Here is a 12,314-nt window from a genome sequence, read left to right as displayed (position 1 = left end):
GAACTGGAAGACGAGAAAGAAACGGAAGGAATTGCTGAATTAATAGAAGAGCCCGAGTCCGAGGTAGACGATCTACATCATGTTGATGAAGAATTATTAGAAAAAGCAGAAGAAAAAATTGCTGAGATTTTTTTAGTTTATAGGACTTTCACCAAGCACAGAAATCCCATATTTGAAGAAATTGATAAAGCTGAAACAATTGATAAATGGTATAAGCTACTTGACAAAGCCATTGGAAAGATAGAAGAGAGGAAAGATGATAAGGAACAACAGCTACTAGGATTGCCTACCATAGGTGAGAATGATAATGAACATAAGCCATTTACAAAAGAAATGCCCATAGCATTTTTCAGCAAGAAATTAACGACCTGTCAACAACGATGGTCAACCATCGAACGAGAAGCATTTGGTGTCATCGAAGCCTTGAAAAAATTTGACACATGGATTTTCGGTGCCAAAGTGCAGATTGTGTCTGATCACAATCCCCTCACCTACTTGACCCAAAGCGCCCCTCATGGTGCTAAACTGTCTCGTTGGGCCTTAGCGTTACAACGGTATAACATGACTGTGACATACCGCAAAGGAAGTTCACATGGGAATGCTGATGCTTTGTCAAGGTTAGCTGTTAACTCTTTCTCTCTCAATGAACTCTGAGCAACATTGTCTCTACGGTGACGAATGGGCTTCTTGTGGGGGGACTTGTAAAGATCGTGACTTGTAAAGATCATGACTTGTAAAGATCGTGACTTGTAAAGATCATGACTTGTGAAGATCGTGACTTAAAGAGAACGTAAAATATAAATAATAGGACAAGAACTTGCATTTTACGGTGTGGCAACAAGAAGAGGATTCGAAAGATTTATATATATATATATATATATATATTTTAGAGGTTTAGGATTTTGAATATTTTAATAGTTGTAAGAGTTTAAAATTTTGATAGTTTAGAGCTGCAGTATTTTTTTTTGGTTCTGTTTTAAAATTTAAATAAAAGTATTTTGTTTATTCTGAAAAATTAGCTTTATTCTTCCTACAAGATTCAATATTCATTATATTGAAATAAGGAAAGGATCTTTACTCATACTTACATCCACCTGTATTCAGATGGTCATATCAAAGAAACCGGATGACCATTGCCAGTGTATGATATGATGCACTAGGATGGCTCTGTATCGGTGTGCGTTTTCATTCATAGACGGAAATTATGGTCTCTTCGAATTTCTGAAATAAATCTGGATATAAAGCTGAAGGATGGTACTTCCATGTATTTAAGCTGGTGTTTTGTAGAACATACAAAGTAGCATATACACTGGTTATCATAAATTAAGGAAAAATCACAAAAACCACGATTACTGAAAAAGTTACATGTAGAATTTAATGAAACTTACCCACAATATACAACACATAGTAAGATATCAAATAACATAAAAAGAAATTACCAGACAAATATGGTAGTATAGAAATTAGCACATGTATAAAATGAACAAATCGAAGGTGTCAGTTTGCTATAGGAAAGGTACCCTCAATATGGAATATGATCGCCTCTAGAAGCAACACAGTACATACAGCGATGTGTGATGCTTTCAATTATGCGGTCTATCAGTTCCATAGGAAGCGAGAGCCATTGCTCTTGCAAAGCAGTTGCAAGCGCGACAAGGGTTTGAGGGGGCGGATTGAGAGCAGCTAGACGTCTCCCTAAAGCATTCCAAATGTGCTCGATAGGATTCAACTCCGGGGATCGAGCTGGCCACTCCATGCGCATAATTGTTTCCTGTTGAAGATAATCATCTACGATGCGAGCCCTGTGTGGTCTTACGTTGTCGTCCTGTAACAGGAAAGCATCACCTATTGCCCCAGCATATGGGCACACATAAACATCAATGATGTCATCTCTATACGTAAATCTGAGCATTTACGGTTCCCCTAGGAAAGACATGAAGGTCTGTGCATCCACCCAAAGAGATGCCACCCCAAACACAGACACTGCCTCTTCCGTATGCATCTCTTTCACGGATGTTTGACGGAAGATAACGGGTTCCAGGTTCTTTCCATATCAAATAACGCTGCTATCGCTTTTTAGACTAAACCTGGACTCATCCGTAAAGAGAACCGCCCTCCATTGATCAGACGTCCGGTGAACATGTTGTAGTGCCCACTGAAAACGGTCCCTCCTATGGCGTGACATGAGCGGCACACAAATGGCTCGTCGCCTCGCATACAGGCCACCTTCGTGAAGACTTCTACGCACAGTTGACGTTGACACGAACCTTCCGGTGGCTGCAGCAAGGGAGGATCTAAGAAGAGTCGGAGTAGCGGTTCTGTTTCTGCGTGCACATAATGTCAAATGTCGACTATCGGCGCTCGTCGTAGCAGTTGGTCGTCCTTGGCTGAACCTCCTAGATGCTGAATCTGTGGTTTCAAATTGCCTCCAAAGTCTATGAACCACAGGATGACTCACATTTAGCCATCTGGCCACTTATGTTTGACTTTGTCCTGCCTCTAGTCTCCCAATGGCTCTCCATCGTAGTTCTGCAGGCAAATGATCCCTGGAGGTCATTGTTACGAATTGGCTATCTCAGATTTCTGATGTCACTGTCACAGTGAAATATGTGGGCTTGCTCTCAAACATGGACTTTTATGCTCCTCGCAGATGACGTATTGCGAAAGTAGCGCCACTAATTTGCATATCGCAGTTTTACTCAGCTACTCTTACTTAACAACATATTTTTTTCTTAATGTATGATAACCGGCGTAGAAAGCCACAGAAAAACGCCATAATCGAAAACAATTCCTTCAGAGAGTTTATAAACTATATTTTCTCGCAAGATCAGTATAGACGTAAAAGTGCATATTAACCTATACACTGAATTTGGAGGTAGTCTGTAGAAAAACATATTTCCGCTGTCTTTATGTTGAGTAACGACGTTCTGTGTAATATGCATGATAGAATCTTCTGGATTCAATGATCGAAGAAGTAAATATCTCTGCTTGTTCAGTTGCCTGAAGATGCCATGCAGGAAACAATTTTTTTTTCTAAGATTCATGAAATGTAGCATCAGCTTTTGTTTCCTGCATTTAGAAAGACATTTCTGATCCGATTTTAATTTCGGTACACATAGAAAGCTATATATTTAACTTTTTCGTTGCATGTCTGTCTTGCTGAAACCACCAAAATTTGGAAATGATTCTTTGTGAGGAATAATGCAATTTCTGGGGTACCGTGATACTAGAGTGATTACTTTCATGTCTCCTTGTGATTCTACTTTGGCTGCAATCTCCAAGTTAGTTTTTTTCAACAGTATTCATCTAGTAACAAGAAATACCAAATGCCAAATAGAAAGAAAACGTGTCTGTAGGTCTTATTACTTTGGACTTGCCCCTTATTGCACAATATACCAAAACTCAATACCTTTTACTGTTATGGAATAATAACGCACTAAGCAAAAGGAAAATTTAGATTTTGTCATTCAGAAACATTATGTACAGTATTCCAGAATTAGCTAGGAGAATATTTTCTTTATATTAAAAAAATACATGTAATTTTTGCAACATTAAAGCGTTATATAAACACTGCAGTTGCTAATACATCTTGCAGAGTCATTAGAATTTTTTAGATGTCAGGAAACTAAAGAAATCCGCAATGATTTCGCTGAGATTCGAACTCTGAACCTCCGAATACTCTTTGAGTGCTTCCAGTTACACCAAGAAAGCACGCGGAGAGAAAGGAGGAAAGGCATCCTAAGAAGATGGGAGAAACATCTTATATATTTCACCATTTAAAAGGCGACTGGGAATTAGGGAACCCAGTCGCCAAATCCCAGAGGTGATGAATTATCTTCCACCATCCTTTAGTTAGGGCACCACTTGTAGAGTATTTAGAATTTTTCGGAGTCAGAAAAAAATAATTTGCAGTGCTCTCATCGGGACTCGAATTCTGGACCTATCGAATTCGTCTCGAATGTGCTTCCAGTTACAGCACGAAGACATGCGTAGAGGAGGGAGAAAATACCTTTTAATCTTTATTTTGATAGCGACTTGTGTATGTGCACTTTTTGTCAGAAAGGTTCTAAATGTTGCAAATGAGTTCGGAAAAATAATTTATTCTACTTAACTACCGATAGTCCCATAGGTCTTGTCAAAATAATCTGCTCGGCTATTTGTTACACAGTTGACACCGTTTCTGGAGGTCATGGAAATGAGAAAAAGTTTAATTGGTAAATATGAGACATTTTATATTTTCTCATGTGAAAATGTGACTGGAGGAGATGCGCCATGAAGATACTTCAGTAATCCAAATGGTTATGATAAATGAGTTGAGGTGTAACCCGTCTGAAGTTTTCTCCTTTTGCTTCCGTGACTTCCAGAAACAGTGGCAAAGGCATTGTGGGATTCCCTTTGACAAGATTAAAGACCATTTATTGATAGTTGAATTTTCTAGGTAAAATTCTGGAACTTTTGTTGTTCAGGTTGTTCTGAGAATCTTCTTTATGTGAAGTAAGTGTGTGTTTATATGGATCGTACAGAAATGATTGACACAGCGGCTGCTCGCAACGAAACTATTACACTATGCGAAGGGAAAATAAGTGAAATTAAACACAAGGGGGCGGGAGCTACTCAGAATGCATAGTTGGAGTATATAAAACCTCGCCCACTAATGCTCTAAACGTGATTTAAGGACTGCCGCCTCTGCATCTCTTAGCTCAGCGCGAGAGTGCAATAGTGCTCCAACTCAAAGAGACAATAAGTTTATGGGACAGGACTTATGTACATTCTGAATATGAGCAAATCATTTCCAAGCCACCTTGCCAGCCGGCCGAATTCAGCATCTCGATTAATTGCAGGTCACCAATGTGGTTCAAAGCCACTGCAATCTACACCGATGGTTTCAAAGGAGAATATGTCACCAATAGCGGATACTGTGTTCTACATGGGAACCAGATCTTAAAGACTTGGGAAATAAAGCTTAAGCACCACAACTCAGTTTTTCAGGCTGAACTGATTGCATTAGAAGCTGCACTTGTCTACGCACTGGAAATTAACTATTCCAGTATATATTCAGACTCAGCCTCTAGCCTCCAGGCAATCAAAGGCACATGTAGTAAAAATCCACTCGTCAGAGCCATACAAAAACTCTTACTAAGAACACCAAAATACTATAAGCCTGAGCTCCAGTGGGTACCTGCCCACACCGGAATACTGGGTAATGAAATTGCAGATGGAATAGCCAAAACAGCAGCAACTGCCAAAATAATCTGCTTGGCTATTTGTTACACAGTTGACACCGTTTCTGGAGGTCATGGAAATGAGAAAAAGTTTAATTGGTAAATATGAGACATTTTATATTTTCTCATGTGCAAATGTGACTGGAGGAGATGCGCCGTGAAGATACTTCAGTAATCCAAATGGTTATGATAAATGAGTTGAGGTGTAACCCGTCTGAAGTTTTCTCCTTTTGCTTCCGTGACTTCCAGAAACAGTGGCAAAGGCATTGTGGGATTCCCTTTGACTAGATTAAGGACCATTTATTGATATTTGAATTTTCTAGGTAAAATTCTGGAACTTTTGTTGTTCAGGTTGTTCTGAGAATCTTCTTTATGTGAAGTAAGTGTGTGTTTATATGGATCGTACAGAAATGATTGACACAGCGGCTGCTCGCAACGAAACTATTACACTATGCGAAGGGAAAATAAGTGAAATTAAACACAAGGGGGCGGGAGCTACTCAGAATGCATAGTTGGAGTATATAAAACCTCGCCCACTAATGCTCTAAACGTGATTTAAGGACTGCCGCCTCTGCATCTCTTAGCTCAGCGCGAGAGTGCAATAGTGCTCCAACTCAAAGAGACAATAAGTTTATGGGACAGGACTTATGTACATACTGAATATGAGCAAATCATTTCCAAGCCACCTTGCCAGCCGGCCGAATTCAGCATCTCGATTAATTGCAGGTCACCAATGTGGTTCAAAGCCACTGCAATCTACACCGATGGTTTCAAAGGAGAATATGTCACCAATAGCGGATACTGTGTTCTACATGGGAACCAGATCTTAAAGACTTGGGAAATAAAGCTTAAGCACCACAACTCAGTTTTTCAGGCTGAACTGATTGCATTAGAAGCTGCACTTGTCTACGCACTGGAAATTAACTATTCCAGTATATATTCAGACTCAGCCTCTAGCCTCCAGGCAATCAAAGGCACATGTAGTAAAAATCCACTCGTCAGAGCCATACAAAAACTCTTACTAAGAACACCAAAATGCTATAAGCCTGAGCTCCAGTGGGTACCTGCCCACACCGGAATACTGGGTAATGAAATTGCAGATGGAATAGCCAAAACAGCAGCAACTGCCCCCCACGTTCGCACACTTAACGTGCCTTTCCCGGGCTCGTTCTTAAAAGCTGAGCTCGAGAGAGAATTACTCAAATGTTGGCAACATCTGTGGGAGATGGAGACTACCGCCAGAAGAGTTCACAGATTTTTTCCAAAAGTCTGCCGGCTTCTAAAAAGTGGCTCGTCTCACTTCACTCAGTTTCTAACAGGACATGGTCCCTTCATGACTTACGTGCATCGCTTCAGACGACGCAAAAATGACCATTGCTCATGCGGGATGGTAGGAGATCCGGGCCACTATCTGTTCGCTTGCAGAGAGACCGCCAAATATCATCTTAGGCAACCAGCAGCAATCAGCGTCCATGCATGGGCCGAAGCTACTTTGAAAAATCGCAATGCATTGAAACGCATATTCGATTGCACATTGCACGCAAAATCTCATACAGGTTGGAGTAGTTCTCAGCTGCCATCCTCGTAACCAGCACAGCCCTGTATGATCTTTACCTGTAATGAACTAATTTTATCTTAAGTTAGCTTATTCGGCTTTTATTATTCGCTGTATATACTTATCTCCTTGAACTGTAAACCCTGAATTATGAACCTTGAATTATGCATTTTGCCTTATTTTATCTATTGTTTTCACTGTTTTGCCTTTTTTTTATTTTATGTATTATTTCGCTTTTTAGTATTTTACTTCTTATTATTTTTAGTATTGCTATTTAGTATTTAGCCCTATTTTAGATATTACTTTTACTGTTTTATCAGTCACTTTGTTAATTGCTCATATATTGCACTGTACTTATTTATTGTTCACGTTGTGGATATCTTTTGTAACCACCTATCCATAACTCTGTAAATATGTAACTGAAATTGTTCTTCTCACCCGCAATGCACCCTTCTTCCATCACTGCACTATCGTCTTCGTCCAGCATTTGTTTCCACTGCCCCCAGCACTCGTCTTGAGCACAATATGTATATATAAGTGTGTTATGCTGATCAAGTTATTTCCGTCAGCGGGGCTACCTGGCCGATATGCTAACTACTCAGTGGACCGGCTGCCTCGCTGTCGGTGGAAAGAAAGAAAGATGGAGCTGACCGCAAGCAAACGGTATAAGTCAACGGCCGTCCCTTTCGCGGTCATCATTGAGAGCGTGGACAGCAATGATGGAAGATGATTATCACGGTCAGCGTTATACAGCATGGTTCCTATGGAAGGAAGGGGATGCAGGTTAGTGAGATCCATCGTCGCATGGTGTGGGTGTGCGGGAACAAAGCACCCTCAAAGCGTATCCGTGTCCTGTTGGTTGGCCAAGTTCAGCAATAGAGTGCAGACCGCAACCAAAGGTGTCAGCGCGGAACGACCAGCAACATCGCATACAGCAACAAATGTGGCAGCCGTGTCGGATTTGATTATGGCGAACAGGCGCATAACGTTCAACAAGATGCAGGAAGAGACAGGGCTTGCGCAGGGAACATTTCAGGCCATTGTGCATGATGATTTGGAGATGACAAATATGTGTGCAAAGTGGGTGGACCTCGGACCTCAAACCAAGACCTCGGGCTAAGCCTTGCTTAACAACATCAAGGACGCAGTCAGGGGCAAACATGTTTAATTTTCTGCCGAATAACATGCAATTGTCCATAGGTGGACCAACACACCCACAGACTGGTTTACCAAAGCCCTTTGGGAAGCCAGATGGCAGAAGTGTACTGACATGGACGGAGATTATTTCTATTTGATATACTATGAGTTTTTTGTCAATAGACTGTATTCCGCTCTGTGGCAGCATTTGTGTCATTCATTTCTGTGCGACCTAAATATTGAATCTTTTTTTCTTAAGGTACCAAGCATATTTAGAGGTAATAGCAAAATGTTTAGTTAAAAAAATAGCCCACTAACAAGGTAAAATATTTTTAATTATTTATATTTCATGCATTAGTTTATGCAGATTTATATTAATGTTTGTAAACGTTAATTTTTATACTAATGACAATGTAATTTCAGCCAGAGAAGGTTGAGATGGCTATTGTGAAAGATATGTACGTAAGGAAACTGCCCAAGAATGTTCTAAATGAGCTTGTCGACTACACAATTTTATTACAGGAAGCTGTTGATCATATGCCATATAATCTTGACAAGGAAGCAGCGCAGAAATTCATCCAGAATTATTTAATTAGTCGACTACCGAAAGACTATGTAAATATACTTTTTATGTGTTTAATTATTGTTTTTAGTTTATAGAAATACTCTAAATTCAAAGATATAAAAGCATTTATAGCTTGAGACTAATCTAATCATTCAAATTTCTAGTAACTGTATTACAAATTTAACTGTGCACATTTTAATTTAAACACATTTATGGCTGTTCAGAAAAATTCGAAGCGTAAAATTTTCTGTTGCAGAAAGTTTAGTATTTAGCGGTATAAATATTTTTTTTATTGTATTTTTATCTTATTTATTCATTAATTATTTATTTTTTAACTAACAAGCGGTTTCATTTTATGCGTTACATAACCATTAAAATAATGTGCACCACTAAAATTAATGAGCACGTTGTTACATTATAACAGTGTAAATAATACAGTGCTATTACATAAAGTTATTAATCACTAATATCGCATAAAATGAGCAAATATCACATCGGTTCGATAGCTTTCTGGTTCTGTCAACAGCTCTATTACATCTCTTACTCTCAAAGTTCATTTTACTCATTATTTCAGATCACAAATTATTTTTGCTAATTTTCCACTTTGTTCTTAAAAAAATGTTATTACTTTGGATTTATTTTATGCTTTTAGTATTGATTAGGAGAGAACAACTTTATTCGATTAAGGGTAAGGTCTTGCATTTAGATACACTGGTCTGCACACCGTTCTCCTGAGGACCAAAAAACAAGCAAATGAATTATTTAATCTATTTTTACAATATTTTAGAAATAAACGAACTCTCGTGTCAAATTAATGAATATAAGAAACACTGAGAGATAGGTAAGCACAATTAGCATATAAACGTTAGGAAGGTTGGAAAGAAATATATGCAATAAAATCATGAATTCCTTTGTGGTGTTGCGTGGCCCCAACTTGCCCGCAACAGGAGTAGTGACTGCTATGAACTGGAAATTACACAAACTCTTAAGAAGGGTTTAACTACCTTTTTATTCTACTTTAGAAGTTACAGATGCGTTCACTTGACGCTCACAAACTACGCCGACCCGGCGGTTAAATAAAAATAGAAAAGTACAACTAAAAATAAATAACAGGATGAATAAATAACAAGTCACTACGTACGTGGCTCTATAATTGCAACTATCTTAACCGCGTTCTAAGATACAGCTGAGATTTCAGCAAACTTTCTGAATAAGAAGTTGAAAGATTCAACTAACTGCCGAAGTAGGCACACAGGCCGAAACGCGCTGTTCTAAAATTTCTACCTAGCAACCTTCACGCTCGTGAATCAAGAAAGCACACCTACAAACTCGTTTCCCTTCTATTTAACTCAAATTACTTCTGCTAAAAATTTGAATACTCTGCGCGTTCTACTAAAATTTACATACTCTGGCATTGGCAATTCCAGGGAAAAGTAAAGGCTTGACAGGAAAGATAGCTTAAAATAAATGTTAGTTAAAATAAATATAAACCCTACATTTGCCGCTGCCAGAATTCGGTAAACTTGGAAGGAAGTCCTAGAAACAACCTGTTGAAAAAGTTTCCACATTCTGAACTAAAATTCAAGAGCCCCGTTTACATAAAACAAACTGTTTTCTCAAAAATTAGAATAAATTTCTGTAGATACATAATTTTACTATCTCTTCTTACAGGAACCTTTCCTGGTCTTCAGCAATAAATTTTTTCTCTTCCTTCCAGAATCTGGAAGGAATAAGTATCAGTATTTTCTAAATACATCATGATTTACAGTTTCTTAACACTGGATAAAGTTTTCGTTTTTGATCGTTTTATTTTCCTTAATTACTGCTTAATTCACATTCATTCAAGTATTCAAACATGAATTTAACTTTACCCTGGTTCTCCACCATGTGTGGTGTCAAACGGGAATATTCGTGTTTTAGTATTACAATACTTCCTTTAACCACAAGGATTTGTTAGAATTCCAATAACCAAATAGACACACCTTAATCGACATACTGAAACTCGATGAGCTATGTTTAACATTCTTAAAATTCAAGTGTAGGCGGAGAACCCTACAAAACACATTCATTCCAATTCCCCCCCCCCATTCATCTGTAGACATGCAGGCTTTCGCTCTAAAGCATGATTTTATCTACAGTTTAATACTTAATTTGAATTCATTTCTTTCGAATATTTACTTTTAGCATCTAAAATTTTATGCTTCTAGACTAAATTCTACTTTTACATAACTTTCAAGTATTTACGTGTATTTACAAGATTCTAATACATATGATTTTTACACTTTAAAATTAATAAGTTAAAATAAAGTTTTACTTCACGCATTCTTCGCCAAACTGTTACTAAGCAAAACAAAGTTATTTTACTTTCGGCCAAATTTTGGCTTTAACATAACAGAATTAGTCTTTCGACCAACAGGAACTGCTTGCTCTTAGATTTTATACTTAAAGAAAATAATACTTTTGCCTTAGCTAAATAAAGTAAAACAAAACTAAGTCTCAACCGAGACAAATTGACTTCCGTCAAAACATAGAACTTCGTATTTACGCATAACATTACGGAACAAAAGAAAAATGTATAGAAGATTTTAACTTATCTTTGAGTTTTCGATGATTGGAACTCCGACATCCTCTTCTGACAGAACTGATCTCACGTTATGGAATTCATAGAGGTCAGTCGTCGCCTTTGGGTTCTTCGAGTTTCGTCCATGGTGATTTTTCTTTTTCGCCCTCTGTACGCCGGCCTCTTGGAGTAGTAGTCTTCGGGTTCCTGTCTTTTCTGTTTTGCCCCTGGACGGCTGGTCTTGGCGGCTTCCGGTCTGGAATGTTGCTTGAATTTCTTCTGTTGGTGGCAATCTTTTCGTTCCTCTTTCTGTCTTTTTGTTCTCGTGAACGGCGGCCTTGTTTGCTCCTGACTATCTGGCCTTGGAAGTGGTTTCCTCGACGCAGAATTTCTATTGCGGAAAGTTGTATCTGGTCTTTTGCTATTTACCAAAGATTCTTTACGCGGCGGCGTTGCTTTCTTGTATTTCTTAAATGCTGGAGTCTGAACATTTTCCTTTCTTCTTTTTGGGACCGTAGCATGACATGTAGAAGGGCTAGGTTCCTCTTCTGTTCTCTGCTAGTTGGGTGGTGGAGCGGGTGGCGTTACTTCTGGGCCTTCCACTTCTTTTACGCTTGAGTCCTGCAAGAAACTTTTAAGGATTTCAAAATCATTTTGATTATAATATTTTTTCACCTGGTAGGGACTTGCTTTACAGATTTCCCCTCTCTTGTTCTTAAGGTACAATACGACTCCCTTGATTTCCTGAATTACATAGGGGCCTTCAAATTTTGGAGCCAACTTTGCAGTAAAATTGTCTGGGGCACTTGATAAAGAAAATTTCCGCTTTAATACTTTATCCCCAACTTTAAAATCTGCTTAACAGCGTTTTTGATCATAGTACAGTTTTTGTCTATTTCTTGCCGTATCCGAGCTCTTAACCGCCTGAACAATGAGTTTTTCTACATCTTTTTGATTGAATTCTTGCTCTCTTTGTTGCACAAAGAATAATTTATGTAGTGGCGTAATTAACTTCCGTCCTAAAAATAATTCTGCTGGAGTTTTGCCAGTAGTATCATGATTTGCTGTTCTTAAAGCATAAGCTAACTCATTTATGTAACCATCCCAGCGCTTGTGATGAGTGCTAACATAACTTCGAATTATTTTTACAATATTTTTATTAACTCTTTCTGCGATGTTTGCCTGTGGTCTATACGGAACCATTTTGATATGGCGTATGCCAAGTCCAGTGCAAATGTTTTCAAATTTTTGGCTAACGAATTGTTTACCGTTATC

At 38.4% G+C, this 12,314-nt stretch overlaps 1 protein-coding gene across 1 annotated transcript in view; it reads left to right on the top strand.

The window, feature by feature from the left end:
* LOC118180416 (sn-1-specific diacylglycerol lipase ABHD11-like) overlaps positions 1–12,314 on the top strand; it is a 70,466-nt gene that overhangs the window by 43,990 nt on the left and 14,162 nt on the right. Inside the window, exon 4 of the mRNA XM_035349543.2 lies at positions 8,338–8,529. Within this exon, the coding sequence (XP_035205434.1) occupies positions 8,338–8,529 (192 nt within the window). The remainder of the gene's footprint in view (positions 1–8,337; positions 8,530–12,314) is intronic.

The sequence above is a fragment of the Stegodyphus dumicola genome, chromosome 3, assembly GCF_044657685.1.
Source record: "Stegodyphus dumicola isolate Sdum_Otavi_A_Nest chromosome 3, ASM4465768v1".
In the NCBI taxonomy this organism is placed as follows: domain Eukaryota; kingdom Metazoa; phylum Arthropoda; class Arachnida; order Araneae; family Eresidae; genus Stegodyphus; species Stegodyphus dumicola.
Note: the sequence above shows the minus strand (reverse complement) of the source record. Positions and strands in the feature narration are given on the sequence as shown.